This window comes from Myotis nattereri (genome assembly GCF_964212035.1).
Source record: "Myotis nattereri genome assembly, chromosome: X".
NCBI lineage: Eukaryota > Metazoa > Chordata > Mammalia > Chiroptera > Vespertilionidae > Myotis > Myotis nattereri.
Window position 1 is genome coordinate 114,800,875 of NC_138078.1, and position 20,779 is coordinate 114,821,653.

Below are 20,779 nucleotides of genomic sequence, written 5' to 3' on the forward strand. Positions count from 1 at the left end.
TGGCTGGAGTCTCAGTGTCTGTGGGTGTGCAGCTGTGGTAGCAGGTTTTGTCCAGGGTGGCTGTAGGGTCCTGGTTTGCATCTGAAGCCAGTCTGGGTCATGGTGAGGCTGGGCTCCTAGGCACAGAATTTCTTCCCTTCAAGATGGCTTGGCTTCTGTGCCAGTGCCATCCTCCTGGGAGTGCTTGCAGTGGTAGCGGGGACTCCCTGTCTAAGAGAGTCCCATCTTAGATCCCATGAATGTCATCTAGTATCTAACTGTACACACACACACACACACCACATGTCCACACACTCCCCTTTTGCTCCCTCACTCTCTCACACTTTCCTCCTCACTGCTGACCTGCCAGCCACCATCTTCTATATCCAGAACATGCAGTTTTAAAGTAGTTAATATCCCTATGGTAGGGAATCTTCCTCTTTATTTTTGTTATTTATTTTTATAATTTTTACAGTTTATTTAATTTATTGGGTTGGCATTGGTTAATAAAATTATATAGGTTTAAGGTATACAATTCTACAATACCTAATCTGTACACTGTGTTGTGTGTGTGTTGACCACACCAAGTCAAGTCTCCTTTCATTACCATGAATCCCCCCTTTACCTTCTTCTATCTCCCCACCCTCCTTTCCCTCTGGGTAATCACTACTATTGTCTGTGTTCATGAGTCTTCCTTTTTTTTCTTTGTTTAATCTCTTCATCCTTCTCACTCAGCCCCCTATTCCCTCCCCTCTGACAGCTGTCAGTCTATTCTTTGTATTCATAAGTGTTTCCACTTTGTTTGTTAGTTCATTTTGTTCAATATATTCCACATATTAATGAAATCATATGGTACTTGTCTTTGGCTGTCTTATTTCACTTAGCATAATACTTTCAAGGTCCAACTGGAAAGACTTCTAGAAAAAGATTGTCTTGCCAGGCACTTAAGTTCTTATATCCCTTTCCAAGCTCACAGCTGTTCCTTCCTTGAGGCCTTTTGCACTTGAGATTGGTCTATTATCCAAACAAACACCCTAAATCCTAGGGCCAAAGAACATACACAACTCACTCATAATTGCCTCAAAAGTTTGCCCTTTCTGACCAAACAAGGAAATCATTATAGGAGATGGAGAATAGAAAACATTTTCTACTTTCAATTTTTAAAATTGCTTTTTAAATTGTCCCCCTCATGAACCTGTCATGAGACATAAATCTAAAACCTGACATACTGATTAGAACATGCAGAATATGTAATGATCACAGCAAATGAAACATTAACTCCCTCAGGTTATGCCACCTAAGAAACAGTCAAATTCAGCTTTGTGCTGTGCTCTACAGCTCAATAACTATAATCTCACTTAAGCACAGGAGAACTCGTGAAAACCAGGACTTCCTTCCACAGAAATGTTCTCTCTCATGTCCCCTGTTGTGTGGATTCCAGAGCTCAAAGAAAAATCCATTGGTTCACTTTAATTATTCAGGGACAGCACAGGGAGATAAACAAGGGAAGGTAAACCTCAAAGAATTCATGCACTTCTTTGACCTCTTAAAATTACATTTATATTTGGCAATAATAATATTAAACTTGAAATTATTTTCTTTCTGCATCATTGTCAATACTCAGAAAAAAAAAACATTGGATTCACACGGTATAGTATAGAAATGGCTGGTTGGAACTTAAACCCAATTTATTTTGTATTTTTATCCTTGAATAAGAAACAAAATGAAGTTACATTTATTTCATAATTAGTAAGAGACAGACAATATGAAAGATAATATCAAAACTTCTGTAGCTTCACAATATGACCCAAAGCAAGGTAGATTTGTAACTAAGTTGTATCTTAAGGCCTGTTTCTATGAAGGGTTTTGTTCTTAAATTCATTTATTTAACAAACTTTTACTGAGCACGTATTGAGTATATCATAGTTTAGTCTTGTACTGGCCTAAGACTGCCTATTTACCTATACTTGCCTTCCATGATCCCTAGCCCCTGACAAAAATGGATATGTAGTGTCTTCTTCATTTCCCCTTGGCTATTTGGAATTCTGAAAGAATCACAACTGCTCAACTTAAATTCATCTGACTTGTTTGGGGACCTCACCTAGAATTAGTTATCTTGCAATTAATTAGAATCCAACTAACTGGAAAGCTCAATTGAGCAGGATACATTTTTTAAACCCTCATCCTAGGATACAACCGGATATGTCCCCTGACAGGGAATCGAACCAGCAAGTTTTCAGTGCACAGGACAATGCTCCAACCAACTGGGCCACTTCAACTGCACTGAGCAGTATACTTTCAGTGAAGGGGTAAATGAAAAGAAGTCAACCCAGAGAATAACAGCCATAGTAAAGCCAGAAAGGACCTCCAATATCATTTACCTCTAATCCCTCATCTGACTGTGGAGAAAAATGAGGTTGAGTGGAAGAAGGAGACATTTTCAAGTCACACAGCTATTAAGTGGAAGAACTAGACTTGAACTCGATTTCTAACTCTAAATCCAGTGCTTTGTCAACTACTTACAAGAGGCCATCCAAAATTTGCAAAGGATATCCTGGGACCACTAGACATTTTGTCCACTCTACAATATCTTTTATACCTAGATTGCTGTACAATAAAAAATCATGTTCAAAATGACAACCCCAACATTCGGTAAGATTTTCAATTATAAAATATTAAATTATGATCATTTGGATTAAAATGGAAAGTAGATTCATATTTAAGAATGATTTTCAACAAGAATGGCAATTTTTAAAAAGTTCTATTTAACCTTAAGCTAACCACCAAATCCAATTAACCAGAACCCCCAATTTTCTGGGCATTTAGGCTCATCAAGATTTTAATATAAATAGAATAAAATCTAGATTATGTCTCTAGGCAGGGAAATTTAACTGAACTATAAATATTCACTAAAAGACAGAAAGGGAAGACTTGTGGTTCTTTATATGGTTCTTTATATTTCAGAGACAAGTTGTTATAGTGGAAAGAATATTGGGTTGGTTGCATAAAGACATGCATTTCAGCTCTAACTCTTGTTCTAAGTGTTGTGTGGACACATTATTAAAATTTCCAAAGACCCAGTTTCTTTATATTTATAATGGGCATGATTTCTATTATGTCTACCTCTCAGGTTTTTTCTATTTAGTTTAAAATAAGATAATGAAAAAGGGACTTTGGACAATCAAAAATTATACACACACACTTACATATGCACATATACCTACATGTGCACACATACATGTACATACATACAATATATAATCTAAAATCTGAGTATTTTGAATATGACACATGAGAAAAAGTGTTTAGCTACAAGTGTATCTACTAAAAAGCAACCAACCATGTTGCCATAAATTTATCTAAGTTAATGATACTATTCAGGATAGTAAATCACAAAATTTGAAAGATTAGACTGTCATAGATAAAACAAAACAATTATTTTAGTTGAAAGGTGGGAGAAATAGCAGATTGTGAATAATTTTATCAAGAAGAAAATCAATTTACTTAGGAGGCCAATATAGTGCCACAAAAGAAAAGAATCAATGATGTCTGTGGTTTTATGATGTACTTAATATTTTGATAGTTAAACTGGAAATAGTCATAAGTTAGCATTTATAGTTTATATTGTCAATGAAAGCCCTGTGCGTACATGTCACTAGAAAAATATCTTCATTAGTAAAAGGGCAGTGCCTAGTGTTTTGTGTATGCCAGATGGAGACAGGAAGTCTAAATTTAATCTTGGGCTGGCCAATGATACCTACCTGCTCTTAGGAATATGGCTTATATTGAGATTCAACTTCAAAAATACCTCCTCTGATATAAGATTTGCAAAGGCAAACTTCGGGCACCTAAAAGATTTATTATTCCTGGAAGGCAGTGTCATCATCAGCTGTATGCCCTTGTGAGACTTGGAAACCTAGAAAAGCATGCATTGCTGTGTGGAATCATGCTGTTTTCCTTCTTTTTTAAATGTGTTTTTATAGATTTTGAGAGAGAGACAGAAAGGGACAGGGAGAGAAAGAGAAACATCAAGGTGAGAGAGAAACATTGATTGGTTGCCTCCTGTATGCACCCTGACCAGAATCAAACCTGCAACCTGAGCATGCACTTAGACCAGGAATTAAACTGGTGACCATTCAGTGCACAGGACAACACTCCAACCAACTGAGCCAAACTGGCCAGGGCAAGTTTCCTTATTGTTTTTAAATACATTTTTATTGATTTCAGAGAGGAATGGAGAAAGAGATAGAAACATCAATGATGAGAGAGAATCATTGATCAGCTGCCTCCTGCATGCCCTACACTGGCAATCGAGTCCACAACCTGGGCATGCGCCCTGACAGGGAATTGAACCATGACCTCCTAGTTCATAGTTTGATGCTCAACCATTGAGTCACACCGGCCGGGCAAATTTCCTTATTCTTTACATTAAGGAAACAATCTCTAACTGGGTGTCGGTTTATTTCTGTCAACCATATTTGTCATCCTTGTGACTACTGTGTACCTCCTCACTTAATGTAGTTCTCCCTCTTTTTTCCCTCCTCCAATTTATATGAAAGATTACCCAGATTGAGCTTCCTCTCAATCTAATATTCCATTTCAAAAGAGTAGTCTCTGAAACCTTCTGTTTCCATTTTCTCATCTCTTAACAATTCTTCAAACCCACTGCAGACTAGCTTCTGTCTCATCACTGTACTAAAATTGGTTGCTTATAATTCAAGAAGTCTGTAGTAGACAGAATCAGTGGTCTCTTCTCATCCACACTCTATTTGACCCTTCTGAGACACTTGAAAATCATGACTACTATCTCCTTGAAATTTTCTGCTCTCTTGTTCTCCTCTGTGATTACTCCTCAATCACTATGCTAGCTTTTCCTCCTTTATGGACTCCTAAGATGTGTTCCCATGGTTTGCTTTATAGTCTTTTTCTAGCACTATACTCTTAGCAACTAGAATAATGGCTAGTGCATAGTAGGCACTCAATACAGATTTGTCAAAATTTGTTAGAACTTACCTATGCAAGAATTCATAGCCTTTATAATAAACCACTTTTCATTTAAAATATTACTCACATTCTTATAACCTTAGATATCACACCAAAAAAGGTAACAGAACAGAGAAGCAGATGTTACTGTTGATTTGCTTATCTGTTCACCATAGGGGACAATTCTTTTTGAGCATTCCTATTTCTTAAATGGAATACTCAGTACTGTACTTTCATGATTCTTGCAGAGATATTTTAAAGACCTCAAAACATAACCTGATAATATCTCGTGCTTATAAAGTTACAAATATTTTTGTGTTGTGAAATTAATAAAGAACCAGTTGGATTTTCCCAAAGGGAGATGTTTAATAGAATGTCTTACACACACACACACACACACACACACACACACACACACCCCTCTGTAGAAAATAAAGAGAATAATTGACAGGAAATACTTGTTTGCTACTTCAAATATATGTCATATTTTTATTAAAATATAATAGATACATGTCTATTAATTAATATGACATGGCAATGAAAATATTTATTATGAGTAACTAGATAAGTAACTTTGTATTCAATTAAGTTGTTAAGAATTAGTTTCTCTCTTGATCAAAACCACATATTTCTGGTTATAAATATTCAACCTAGGAGAGGGAAGAATATATGATGAGGAAGGGCAAAAAGGTTGCTATAGAGATTCCCCTAAAATTTAATTTTTGTTTGCTATTCTCATTTTATCAATCATCTCATTTTCAAAAATTCTGTGAAACATCTGTCTAGATTTACATTTGGATTGCTAAATAAATGTTCTCCAGATTAAAACCAGAATTTATCTTACTTATGGTGAAATTTCCTATTCTTATAAAATGAAACACATTATGTTTGCCTATGGTTTTTATTTTGAAACTAGAGGCCTGGTGCATGAAAATTCATACACTGTAAGAGGGGGCCCCTCAGCCCGGCCTGCACCCTCTCATAGTCCAGGAGCCCTCAAGGGTGGAGCGACCAGGTGATCAGGGGAAGACAATGTCCCATCACACCTCTGCTGTTGCCACTGCCAGCAGTGCAAGCCTTGGCCAGCCCTGGTTACCTGAGCCTCGGGCAACCCTGGGCAGCCGCCATCTGAGGCTTGCCTGTGCCTTGGGCTGGCCCTGGGTGGCTGGGGGGCTGAGAGGACTGGGGGACTCCAGAGGCAGGCACCACTATCTTGTGGCTGTGGGCGCTGCCATCTTTGAGGGCAGGGCATTCAATTAGCATATTATCTCCTTATTGGCTGTGGGTGCTGCCATATTTGAGGTCAGGGCAGTCAGTTAGCATATTCCCTCCTTATTGGCTGTGGGCACCGCCATCTTTGTGATGACATGAGGGTCAATTAGTATATTCCCTCTTATTAAATAGGATGAAACTGAGAATAGTCAATTCAAAAGCATTTTTTAAAATCTTAGCACAACCAAAGTGACTAGGGACTCTATCATAATAATCTCCAAAATACTATCCTTCATGGCCTAAGCACAATAGACTATTATAGATATACTAGAGGCCCAATGTGTGAAATTCATGCAAGAGTAGGTCTTCCTTCCCCTGGCTGTTGGCACTGGCTTCCCTCTGGTACCCAGGACCCGGGCTTCCCTCCGGTCGCCAGCAGGCACCTAGGACCCAGGCAGGCCAGGCTTTGTCCAGAAGTTTGTCTGGAAGGTCGTCCAGAAGGACGTCTGGTCTAATTAGCATATTTTGCTTTTATTATTATAGATTTTTACTCTCAATATGTAAAATATATTTTTAAGACTACAGAACTCTCCTTTATGTAAATTTAACATATACCACATCCATCATTGGGTGTAGGCTGAAAAGCTTGGTTGATTCCTGTTCATCTGGAGTAAACAGGATTTATAGGTCATAGATTAGTTCTACAAAGTCTTTTCCTGTCTTAAAAAGAATCTTTAAATCTATGGCTAAAGATAGATTTTGCTAACCCCAGTGCTATTAAAGGATTAAAGCATGAGATATTGTTGAATCTAAGCACTGAATATGTATATTCTGAACTTTTTTGTCTCTAGTCATTATTAAAGGAAAACATTATGTCTCTAAATCTATTTTTACAATGCAAATATCCTGAGTGTGGGGACTACTTATAAATGTTAGATTTTAGTAGTACTATATAATAAAGAAATATAACCACCATTGGGGCAATTAGTTTTATGGGTTAGTATTTGAAGAGAGAAACATCGAGTGGTTGCCTCCTGCATGCACCCCAACCAGGGATGGAACCTGTAACCTGGATACGTGCCCTACTGAGAATCAAACCTTTTGGTATACAGGACAATATTCAACCAACAGAACCACAATGGCCAGGGCTATTAACCCATTTTTAAGATCAGAAAACTGAGGTTCAGAAACTTTCAATAATTTGCCCAGGCACATAAAATTAGTAAAGAGCCGAACTGAACCTCAAACCCGCATCTACTGGTTTCTACAATCCAAATATTTAGCCACTCTTAAAAACTTTTATGAAGAAGGCACAAACAAAATAACTCAGGTATCAAGGCTTATTACACAGGAAGGAAGAAATTTTCTGGAGAAAAATCACAGAAGAAGACTTATGAACTTTAGTATATGCAAAGATGGGTCCCTTGGTAAGGATCTGCTACGTCATACTTGTAGGATTTTTCAAAGTTCTTTAACCCTTCTGGACCTCAGTTTCCTCATCTGTCAATGAAGATGGTAACACCAACAGTACCTACTACATGGAGTTATTGTAAGGATTAAAGCAGTTGATTAATAAATACTCAGAAGAGATTAATCAAAGACATTATCTATGGGCACGGACAGTAGGGTGGTGAAGGGCTGGGTGGGGTGGGAACCGGGTTGGGGGCAGTGGGGAAAATAGGGGGATATTTGTAATACTCTCAACAATAAAGATTAAAAATAAATAAAAATAAATACTTAGAACAGTGTTTGGTATGATGCTATATATTTAGCTATCATTATTACTAGTACTAGACCCCAAGTTTCCTGAGTACAAGGACTCATTCCTCAGAGTAACAACAGTACATGATGAATAATCAGTAACTGCTCACTGAATGCCTCCCTGTGCAGGGCATGCTCAACAATCCACAGACTGGGAGGTCTATGTGAATATTGGATACTATTAGGGCAGATTAAAGCTAATGCACTCTCTGAATTCTAAAGACTACATTTCTATCCTTGACAGTGGGGCAATTCTAGGTTCTTATATTGAAAATAAAAATATTTATTGCACATTTTCTATGTGCCCAGCTTGGAGCCGACAGTTTATATCCATTATCTTATTCAGTTCTCAAAACAACCCCACAAGGTAGGGTCTGTAATTTTCTTTACAACAGATGGAGAAACAAAGACCATGGAAGTTAAATAATGTGTCCAAATTTACAACCATATAAGTAGCTTAGTCCAAGGCTCTTTAAGCATATATGCTTAATATATCATCCAGGTTCTCCATTTCATCTCTGGCAATGTTCCCTTCTTTCCAGGTTGTGAAAGACATTCCCCTCACCCAACCATAAAACAGATAATCCAGACATTAGGAATGCTGAGAGAAGTCTTAGAGGAGGAGCCAGAAAGTCTGATTCTGAGTAAGGAAGGGTCCAGGGCAGGCATAGCCTTGAATGTACTAGGTAGTCATTGCACTGTTTCTATGAATGACAGAAGACAGGTAACAATCCAAAAGCTGTTCTGGAGATTTATCACAGAGCAATCTTACAAAGCCTCACAGATATGTGCCATCAAAACTTAGGAAAGGAAATGGTTCTCATAATTGGAATTTGCTGGTTGTTATGAATTGAATATTTGTACCTACCCCATTCATATGTTGAAAACTAAACCACCCCGGTGTGATAGTATTTGGAGTGGAGCTTTTGGAGGTGATTAGGTCATGAAGGTGGAGCCTTCATTATTGGGATTAGTGCCCTTAAAAGGAGAATCCATCCATTCAGCCATATGAGGACACTGGGAAGATAGCAGTCTATGAATTAGGAAGCGGGTTCTCATCAGACACTGAATATGCCAGTGCCTTGATTTTGGACTTCTTAGCATCCAGAACTGTAAGAAGTAAGTGTTCCTGTTTAAACCACCCAGTGAAGGGGACTTTGGTTATAACAGCTGAAATAGACTACTATATTGGTGAAAGAGTATATTCCATTTAAAAGAACATTAAGAGAGGAAGTAAAATGATGCTGTATGTTTTTACTTGGGGGAAATCATGAAGATAAGGGTAAAAACATCTTTAATTAGATGATGATAGAAATAGAAAGGGACAAAAAGTGGAGTAGTTTCTTGTGTATTATTTTTGCTATTATTGTTCTAGCATCTATCAAGTGCTTACTATGTGCCTGCTAATCTAAGTATACTGCAACCATTAACTCATTTACTCTTAACAGCCTCATAGGTAGGTGCTACTAGCAACCTTACATTAAAGATGAGAAAAATGAGGCATAGTGAAGTAATATGACAAAAGTCAAATAGCTAATAGATGGTGGATCAGGAAATCTACAATAAGCTTTTTGGCAAGATGGGGAAATGGATGCTCATTTCTAATACTGATCACCAAAGTGTCCTAAGAATAGTGTAGTAAACATGAGTGATTTCAATTCCAAAGATATCTACTAGATATATCATTTAACCAAAGGCAAATATAGGATAAGTCTCAAACTTCCCCTGTTGATGACTCTATCTCCTAGAAGGTAGAGAAAATGATAAAGAGACATATTTCTCTCACTGACTCAAAAAAGAGAAACTGGTGAGTTGAAGGTGATAGAAATCTTTAGATAAAACAACCATTTTAGCTTAGAGTCCCTAAGTGTATTATAAAGCAAAAATCTTAGACTTTAGGAAAGTAATTCGCTAAAAGGTATAATTCCATGTCCTGAGACACTCTAAAAAAGAGATGAATTTAAAGTTGGTAAGGTTTTTGCCTATAGACCTGTGTGCCTGTACTGGGAGCTTACCATTCAGTTTAGGTTTCTAAAGAACATGTATAAACATGTACACTATGGAATATTACTTGGCCATAAAAATGAAACCTTACAATTTTTGACAGCATGGATGGACCTAGCAGGGGTGGGCAAACTTTTTGACTCGAGGGCCACAATGGGTTCTTAAACTGGACTGGAGGGCCGGAACTAAAGCATGGATGGAGTGTTTGTATGAACTAATATAAATTCAAAGTAAACATCATTACATAAAAGGGTACGGTCTTTTTTTTAGTTTTATTCATTTCAAACGGGCCGGATCCGGCCCGCGGGCTGTAGTTTGCCCACGGCTGACCTAGAGAGTATTATATTAAGTGAAATAAGTCAGTCATAGAAAGACAAATAGCATATGATTTCACTTACATGTGGAAACTAAAGAATAATATAATGAACTAACAAAATAGAAACACACTCATAGATACAGAGAACAGACTGATGGTTGCCTGAAGGGAGGGGGTTGGGTGAAAAAGGTGAAGGGATTGAGAAGTACAGATTGGTAGCTACAAAATAGTCATGGGAATATAAAGTGCAGCATAGAAATATAGTCAATAATATTGTAATAACTATGTATGGTGCCAAGCAGATACTGGAAATATTGGGAAAACACTTTGTAAAGTATATGATTATCTAACCACTATGCTGTTCACCTGAAATTAATACAAAATAATATTGGATGTAAACTATAATTGAAAATAAAATTTAAAAACAGAACATGTACCAAAATAAAGGGATGAAAATCAAGGATATCAACTAATGAACTCATATGCGTATATTCATAACCCATAGACATAGACAGTGGGTGATGAAGGAAGGGGAGGGGAGGGAGGAGAGAACAATGGGGGGAAAAGGGACATATATAATACTTTCAATAATAAAGATTTATAAAAATAAATACATACAAGAGGCTGTGATGAAAATAACACCAAGAAGGGTCATACCCTAGATGAGCCTGAAGCTTGAAAAAAAACTGCTAAAAATGACTTAAGAGTTTTTGGGTTTGGGGATTGGGCTGAAACTGACAGTCCGACATCCCCTGAGAGGTCCCAGATAGCAAGAGGGTGCAGGCCAGACTGAGGGACCCCACCGGTGCATGAATCCATGCACCAGACCTCTAGTATGCATATAAGATCTTTGGTTAATTTCTTCCCACCTTCCCCACACCCTTCTTCCCTCTGAGATTCATCAGTTTGTTCCATGTGTCCAAGCCTGTGTGTTGAGCGTCTACCCACTGGTAGTCAGTGAGCATCACAGCTACCAGTTGAATGGTCAAACAGTCAGACACTTAGCATATTAGCCTTTTATATATATACTAGAGGCCCAGTGCACAAAAATTTGTGCACTCAAGGGGGTTCCTTCAGCCAGGCCTGTGCCCTCTCACAGTCTGGGACCCCTCAGGGGATGACCACCTGCTGGCTTAGGCCCGCTCCCCAGGGGATTCGGCCTAAGCTGGCAGTCAGACATCCCTCTGGCAGCCCGGGAGCCCTTGGGGGATCCCCACTTGCCAGCAGGGAGCAGGCCTAAGCTGCAGTTGGACATCCTTAGCGCTGCTGAGGCGGGAGAGGCTCCCACCACCACCGCTGTACTGGCAACCATCAGCCTGTCTTGTGGCTGAGCAGAGCTCCCACTGTGGGAGCGCACTGACCACCAGGAGGCAGCTCCTGCATTGAGCGTCTGCCCCCTGGTGGTCAGTGTATGTCATAGTGACCAGTCTTTCCCAATTGTTCTGCTGTTAGGGTCAATTTTCATATTACCCTTTTATTATATAGGATAGATGTTTAGAGCAAGAAGAACAAGGCTAGGACAGATGTGCAACTCATGCAAAGTTATTGGATGACCAAGATTAGGGACGCTTTCTCAATGACTCATTTTCTTTGTAAAAAGAATAATGATTGACTTACAAGGGCAAAAATAATGATCAATAACTGTAAATAGAAGCCCAAGAGAGGCAATGTGCTCATAAGAAGGCACTCAACTGCTCTAAATGAATTAAAATTATATCTGAGTGGTTAGAGGTCTGGTTGCTTGGATTACCTACTCATAGTAGCTAAAGTTTCAAGACTGTGGTATAGTGAAATGTGTCAGAAGAAAGAAGACAGCAAATATTGACTTTGGTTTTCTAAAGGGACAGGAAGCTCAAGGGCTCCTTAGACTAGACCAGTGATGGCAAACCTATGACACACGTGTCAGAGGTGACACACAAACTCATTTTTTTGGTTGATTTTTATTTGTTAAATGGCATTTAAATATATAAAATAAATATCAAAAATATAAATCTTTGTTTTACTATGGTTGCAAATATCAAAAAATTTCTATATGTGACATGGCACCAGAGTTAAGTTAGAGTTTTTCAAAATGCTGACGCGCCGAGCTCAAAAGGTTCACCATCACTGGACTAGACCAAGAAACATTATGTTGAATGAGTGTAAAATTCTAGAATAGGTTATTTAAAAGGATGATTTATAAGCACTTAGAAAAAAATAGTTACCATGAGAAGGCAGCATATATTCTCTAAGAACAAGTCATGTAGGACAAATTTGGTTTCATTTATATTTTTTACATGGTTATTGGATTGACAGATCAATGAAAACATATGTATGCTATATCTGGATATCAGCAAGGCTTTTTGACAAGGTCTCTCATGATATGCCTGTGAACAAGATGGAGAAATGTGGGTTGTATGTTTAGTAAAAGAATGCTGCCTGATGGAAAAATGTCAACCTGCAGGAAGGTTCCAGTGGCATGCCACAGAGCTCTGATCTTGATCTTGTCCTATGAACTATTTTTATTAATGACCTACATGAAAATGAAGAAAGCATACCTAACAAACCTACAGATGGCACAATTATGATAGCAATGCTATGCAAATACTTTGTATGGCAAAATTAGAATTAAGCTACATCTTCACAGGATAACGAGTTGAAATCAAATTAGGTAAAATCAAGCCTCTAAACATATTTCCACCTGCATTCCTCCCTCATCCCAAACACACAACTTAAAATAGCTTCAACTATATAATTATATATTAAATAAAGTGTGGCTTAGCCTCAAAACTTGTTAAAAAGTTTTAAAAGTTTAGTTAAAAGTATTCTTGATGTGTATCAGTAGTGTATGTGGCTATCAGAAAAAGCTGATACTGAAGTGAACAGCATTAATGGAAACAGAAGAAGGGACACAACTGATTGCTGGCCATTCCTAAATGAGTCAATCAAGGCAATTGTCTGGGAAGAGTTTCATCTAAGGCACTTCAGATCTACTCCCAGCCCTTGTTCAAGGGGTGGCCAAAATGGCCATGCTGGTGCTTTTATTAATCACAGAACCTTTGTCTCCGCTCAGCCTCAGCTGACTAAGGGAATAACTGACAGGGCTTGCTAAGAAACTTAAATGCAGCCTAGCACAAAAGAGGTGAACTGGGCTCATAGATTTCCCTCTCTCAGGTTTTTGAACTGAAGGGGAGCAGAATTTGCCACCCCTATTTTTCTGTGGCATTTTTCTTATTTGGGGCTGATTATTTTTAATTAACTGCAAACACAGGAGAAGCTCTGAAAGCCAAGTAAAAATTAACTTTTGTAAGAGTTGTTTACATGTATATGGGAAATTTCTATTTGTAACGGTGTCTACCTCCTTGTACCAGGAGGAAGAAGATGAGTCAATCCTTAGAGACTCTTTTTAAAACTGATTTTTTGAGAGAGAGGAGGAAAGAGAGGGAGAGAGAAACATTAGTGGGAGAGAGAAACATCAATCAGTTGACTCTTGTATATGCCCCAACTGGGAATCAAACACACAATCTGGGTATGTGCCCTGACTAGGAATCAAGCGCACCACCTTCTGGTTCACGGGACAACACTCCAACCAACTGAGACAGTGTGGCCAGGGCTCTCTGGAGACTCTTAATAATTGAGAAGGAATAACAACTTTACTCTTTTTCACTGTGCCTTTCCTAATAATCTCCCATAACTGGCTCCCCACCCCCAACATCTTTCTTTTGTCATTATCTAAAGACTAGAGTGCATGAAAATTCATGCACTGGAGCCGGGGGGAGGGGTCCCTCAGCCTGGCCTGCCCCCTCTCACAGTCCAGGAGCTCTCAGGGGAGGGAGGTGACCCAGTGATCAGGAGAAGGTGATGCCCCATCACACCTCTGCTGCTGCCACTGCCAGCAGCGCAAGCCTTGGCCAGCCCTGGTTTCCTGAGCCTCGGGCGGCCCTGGGCAGCTGCACAGCTGCCATCCAAGGATTGCCTGTGCCTCAAGCCGGCCCTGAGTGACTGGGGGGCTGAAGGGACTGGGGGATTCCAGAGGCAGGCGTATGGAGTGGCTGGGCCCATGTGGGGGCGGGCCCTGCTTTGCTGCACACCTGCCACCCCAGCGGGGCTGAGGGGACTGGGCACCACCATCTTGTGGCTGTGGGTGCTGCCATCTTTGAGGGCGTGGCAGTCAATTAGCATATTCCTTCCTTATTGGCTGTGGGCACTGCCATCTTTGCAACAGCATGAGGGTCAATTAGCATATTCCCTCTTTATTAGATAAGACTGTATTTAAGGTGATGGCTTAGGCCACTTCAGGAGATTACTCAGTTTTTCTGGGTGTCTCCTGTGTATACAGGAGGTACACATATTATTAAACTTCTGTTTGTTTTTGCCCTGGTAAGCTTTTATTATAGGGTAGGCTCAGCCAAGAACCTATAATAGTAAAAGGAACATAATTTTCTTTTACTACAAGATAATCAGATAGTTAGCAATGGGACATGCAGCTGAAGTGATGGAGTGAGAGATGCCAGTGGGTACAGTGGAGTCATGTGATAGCAGTGGAAACTAGACAATGTTATGACAAAGTAGAAACTATGTGGTAGATAAAAAATACAATGAGCTGATGATACACTATTGGACAAAGAAAGAGACAGAGAGGGGGCAAATATTTAGAGGACTGCCGAGTCATATTAGTGCCAGAGACCCATAGGGCTTACCTGGCAGTGAGAATTTACCAAAATTTCCTGGGTTCCTAGGAACTGACTATGTACTTAAAAAGATGCTTGCAAATACTCCAGGCAACCTGAGTGACCTCTGCTCCTTGCAACCAAAGAGCCTCCTAAGAACCCACACCTACGTTCAGCCTTGGCCATGACACTTCAACAGCAGTTTGGACAAACTGAAATGTGGGACTGACATGCAGAGAGAACAGGATGGAGGATTTGAAACCAGTTAATCTGAGGAACAGCTGAAGGAACTGGGGACACATTTAGCTCAAAGAAGAGAAGAATCAGGAATACTGAAGGGCTTTCAGGTGTGAGAGGGACTTTATTTATTCTGTGAGACCCTGGAGCCAGATCTGGGAGAAACGGGCCGAGTTAAGAGGTGGGAGATTTTGGTTCAATAATAACTTTCCAGTAGCTGTTTTAGATGACACAGAATGCCTTAGGAATAAGTCAGTACCCTATTATGAAGATAGTATTTAAAGAGAGGCAGGTGACCACTTAGTACGGGTAGCAATATTTCCTTTGAACTGCATAGTGCTTTACAATGTATGAAGTACTTTCTGAAAAACTAGCTTGATCTTCCTAACAACCTGTTGCGACAGGCCTTTTTGTATTCGTTTTTACAGATGAGGAAGCTGAGGCTCAGAGAGGCTATGTTGCACAGCTCACGAGTAGGTGTCAGGTCACCCACAGTTACCTTTGATTGAATACACATGAAAACATTTTAAAGGCTATATTTGGAAAATCCCAGCTGATCAGACTGATAGGTTTTCTAGGATTTTAAAAAATTCATCTTTGTGATACAGAATATATTTTCAAATATACTAAAAAGGTACTCTCTGCTCAGTCTCACATGAAAACTTATGTTCTTCTCTGTGTCTTATGAAACTGAGAGCAATTAATACATTCCTTGCATAGATACAGAAGGTCCGTGGGTGTAGTTTGTACAAACATGCCTAGATGTACATTTCAAATAAGAATAGTTCTCTCTCTCCACTTGCCAGAGCCCATTCCCCATACTCCTTCCAGATTTCCTGTTATTTGGCTTCTTGGAGGAAAGGAGTGTGTTTGCTTGTCAGGATTGCTAGTTAGCCAGATTGCCCCAGTGTTTCCTTAGCTCTCTGTCACTAAGCCCTGCAAAGGAATTAAAAGAAGAATGAGTAATCACTACTGTTAGTGAAAACTCCTTGAAGATATACTGTACATTAGTCACTGCTTTGCTCATTTCATTCACCTCCCTGCCTTCAATTAAAAAATAAAAAAGAACACTATACAAACCCTATCACTAGCACAGTTCTAATTGGGTTATCTTCACCATATGTGCTGACTGCTATATTTTCTCTTGGAAGATAGCAGAAACATCACTTTATGAAACTATGTAATCTAGTAAGTGATGGATGATATAGAGTTTCCTGGATTTGGGCCAAAGTGCTTTTGGTTTGTTCGTGGTGAGATATTCTGTGATGCCATGCCTGGCATTTAACTTAATATGCTGCTTAGGGAAAAAATAACCAGCCTTATAATGTGGGTTTATTAGTCCTCCCATTTCTATTCCTATTACCAGATAGTGGGATAGAAATTGATCAGAATTGACACCAAACATTGCTTATGAAGTGATATATTACACCAACTGTTTACATACAAATGTATTTAGAAAAACTTTTGGTGGTAGATCTAAATAAGGCATAGAGAAGACAAGGGGGAGTCCTTGAATTTATAAGATAACAGAATACTGTGTTTTATTAGGTAATGTTTTTCATATTAATAGAAAGTTGTAATTTTCTATTTAAGATAGTGACTGGAAATGATGAACAGTTTCTCAGTTAATCACAGCTTGTGCTAAAAATATATTATGATTAAGGGACCTAAAGCTGTGGAGGAGTAGAATTTTAATCACATGACAAAGATTTGAGGAGTGACTCTGGAAACCTAAATACATGAAGTGACAGAAAAATAGAGGCAAACTTCTTTGCTCAAAAGACCAAACTTCATCCTAAAGGCAGAATCAAGTTTTTAAAATTATACAAGGACGTCCAATTCATGAAGCAAATCTCTTCTTAAAATGTTGGAAGGCAAGTTACTATTTCAAAGAATCCTATAATAAATAAAATGCCCACTATTGCTGTTCCTCCAATTGTGTTTGGATCTTCCCATTTCTTTAAACGAGGGATGATTGCCTTTAAGTAGTTTGAGGAAGCAATGATAGCCTTAAGTAATGGCTTTGTTTCCTATGTTTTAATGGGTGTCTGCCTGTGGAATGATTAGGCATCTATGGTTTCATCTTTTCACGTGTATCTGCTCTGGCCTGTGTCTGCTGGCGGGCCTGGATCTAGATGTGTGTTCCTATGTGTGCATTTGTGCTTGGGAAGGGCTCTGCATCTCTCTTCCAATGAGTGTCTTTGCGGATATTTATGGTAAGATGGGTTTCTGCACTCAGTAGAATCATTGTCTGCTAATCCTTAAGTTTAGCGGGGTCAGTAATAGTTCAAGTACCTGGTCTCCAATGGTATGTTGCTGTTCAAAACCCAGGTGTTATGCAGATGAACCGAATCCTGTGTACTGGTTGGAGGAGCTGGAGCAGCTGGGCTGGGCTGGCTGCGGGTAGTCATGGACCTCCTCTGAAGAGAGTCCGCTGTAGGGGGCGGCTTCCTTGCACAGGTGCAGGCATGAGGAGGTGGCGGCGGCGGCGGGAGGGGTCTGAAGGTGAACTGGTTGTGTGGGCTGCTCTGCATGTCTAAAAGGAGAGAAGAAAAACACAAAATAGAGACTTACTCTCCCACTTGGCAGTCAGGAAAACACAGCCTGTCAGATTTCGCATTTCAGAATAATATAACCTGTGAGGTGTGGGAAGTGTTAAGTTCAGTCTATGTGAAAAAATGTCACTTGACTTTCAAAGACAAGTGCCCACATGCTCATGAAATGTAAAACATTCACAGTTGCATTTACATGTAAATTCTTCAGGGCTATTGCAGCTAAAAAGTAAATGAGGCCGCCTCACACAATTTGTCATAGTTTCTGCTACTGAACAAATAAATCATCAACAAGCCACGAAGTTACAGAACAGAAGTGAGCCGATTTCCATCAGCTGCAAAAGTCGCACTTCGGAAAATACCAACGAAAGGCACAAATTTATTGCAAGGAAAATCATTCAACACTTCCAATAAAACTATAAGGCCACCTTCTGGCTCACCTCAAAAAAAAGATGCTAGCCTGCCTACACGGGAGCAAATCCATACTCCAGAAAAGCAGCTCACAAGTGTGTAACTCAACTACGTGAAACTAATCTCTCTGCCAGCCCCCCTAGTCAGAGTGCTACTTGTAAAAATAGGTTAAACGGAGTTTTTTCAGGTTATTATATATATATTTCCATGGTCACGCAAAGCACAGTCTGCACCCCGAGCCCTTCTGCCACACCTTTCTAAGAACTATGCCATATTAGCAGCAGCTTAGGCAGCAGGTACACTGGTGTTTTTTGTTTGTTTTGTTTTTCTGCCTGTTTGCAGAGGAGGCAGCCTGGGACAGCAGTCCTCAGACTTCTGTTGTTGCTATTTGTACTAAAGGCCCAGTCCACAAAATTCGTGCATTGGGGGGGGTCCCCTCAGCCCATCTTGCACCCTCTTCAATCCAGGATCCCTTGGGGGATGTCTGAAATCCATCTCACAATCCTGGACCACTGGCTCCTTAATCACTCACCTGCCTGCCTGCCTGGTGGCCCCTAACTGACCCCCCCCCTTGCCGGCCTGATTGCCCCTCCTGCGTGCCAGCCGGGTCACCCCTAACTGCCCCCTGCTGCTGGCCAGGTCGCTCCTAACTCCCCCCCCCACTGGCCTGGTCACTCCCAACTGCCCCCCCACCGGCCAAATTGCCCCCAACTGCTCCCCTGCCAGCCTGGTTGCCCCTCATTGCCCCCCACTGGCCTGGTCACCCTTAACTGCCCCCCATTGACCTGGTCACCCCTAACTGCCCCCCCTTCTGGCCTGGTCACCCCTCATGGCTGCCCCCACCAGCCTGGTCACCCCATGCAGCCTGTTGTTCAGTCGTTTGGTCATCCCTCACTAACCGCCCCCTGCCGGCCTGGTCGCCCCAAGCAGCCTGCTTGCTCAGTTGTTTGGTTATCCCTCAGTAACCCCCTGCCAGCCTGGTAGTAGGCAGCCATCTTTTGAAGGCTTGAGGGTTAATTTGCATATACCCCTTTATTATATAGGATGTTTACACTATTTTCCTAACAGGCACACGTAAAGACAGTGAGTTAGAATTTGGCCCATGAGAAATACCCCAATTAAACCCTTTTGAAAAGAAATCGCTACTGTAGCTGATAGCCACCTCTCTTCTACAGGAGAAATATAATAGATGTCAAATGATTTCTTGTAGCACCAGCACATTCCGGGTAAACTTTGCAGACTGCAATGGCTTTGCCCCACCTCCCAAATGACTGAGAGTTGAAAAGCAGAAAAATGCCAGAGGCTTCTGATGCCTAGCAAAGGGCTCAGCTGGTTTGTGGGGATACATGCTTTGCAGTGGTTGATCACGGGAAAAAAATGACTTCTCTCAGTCCTTCCACTTTAAACTTGAATTTTGAACACATTTGTATGGTTTTCGTATTTAAAAATGATACTAGTTCCCCAAGAGCATGGCAAATTCCTCACTGTGTTTTCTAGTATAGGTGGCTCTCCCTTTAAATGAACTTGCTATATGAAAAATTGAATTGTACAAAAGATAGATAGGGAAGGGAGTGCAGACGATTCATTTTATAGAAAGAATTGCTTTAGATAGTTAGCTACTCTCGTATATTTAAAAGGAACTAAAATGCTTCATGAATTTTCCAAATCACCTCCATTATTCCAGGCCCAGCCCAAATCCCTTATCCACTAAAAATCATCACAAGTACTTAACATCTCATTAATTTTTTTAAACTCCTGGGCTTGTACTTATAACCATAACCAGAAGCATGCTTTCCATCCTTGGGAATCAAAGAAGCATCGAATGCTGGAACCCAAAGGACCCTGGACATCCTCTCATTTTGCTGATGAGAAAACTGACACCCAGAGCACCACTTGTCCAGGGATACTTGTTGAGTGGTATGGTCTATATTATAACTATCATGTCCTGACTCTCTGGCCAGTGCTCTATTTACTATATTGCAGATCTCTGTGATGAGTTTTCTTCTCATCTCCTTAAGATTTAGAGACACAATCCTCCACATTTTCTGGGTTTTTCCCTTATGACATGCCACCTTGTTTTGCAGTGATTTGTTTATAAGAGTGTTTATCTCTTAGATCATATCTCCTTAAATTTAGGGGAAAAGGCAGGGTGGAGTAATGCTATACAACACAGCAGAGTGGAAAGAGCACAGAACTTGGGGGGATGACAAACCTGTGTTTGAATTCTGCCTCTGCCATTCTGAAACTTTAACCCCTCCTTTGTAAAATAGATACAATATTTTTTCCTAACAGTTACATTTTAATTCATGTAAAATGTGCTCCAACAGTGTGTCAGTAGCTATTTGTTCTTGGAATGTAGTAGAAGTATGACTGGAAATGACCACAGGGGTCCACCCTTCTTCATGTTAGAGACAAGGAGCCAAGACTTAGAGATGAAGTGATTCGTTCAGTCATTCAACATGTATAAATTTGCCTGCCTATGTCTGATGATTCCCAGCCCAATACTCTTTCCATTATACTATCCTAGAAAATAAATGACTCTTCTCTGAATGTAACACTTACCGTTCTTATACTAGTAAATTTGGTTTCATAGTTTGCAAAATTACAGTATCCCATTGATATCTGATGTTTTTGTGTATGCTCCAAAATAGACTCTGTGTTTCTTAAAGCAAGAT

General features: G+C 40.0%; 1 protein-coding gene across 1 annotated transcript in view; it reads right to left on the reverse strand.

The window, feature by feature from the left end:
- The window catches only part of TENM1 (teneurin transmembrane protein 1), a 934,848-nt gene that overhangs the window by 386,294 nt on the left and 527,775 nt on the right, over positions 1 to 20,779 (reverse strand). Inside the window, exon 7 of the mRNA XM_081115196.1 lies at positions 17,437 to 17,677. Coding sequence (XP_080971322.1) covers positions 17,437 to 17,677 — 241 coding nt within the window. The remainder of the gene's footprint in view (positions 1 to 17,436; positions 17,678 to 20,779) is intronic.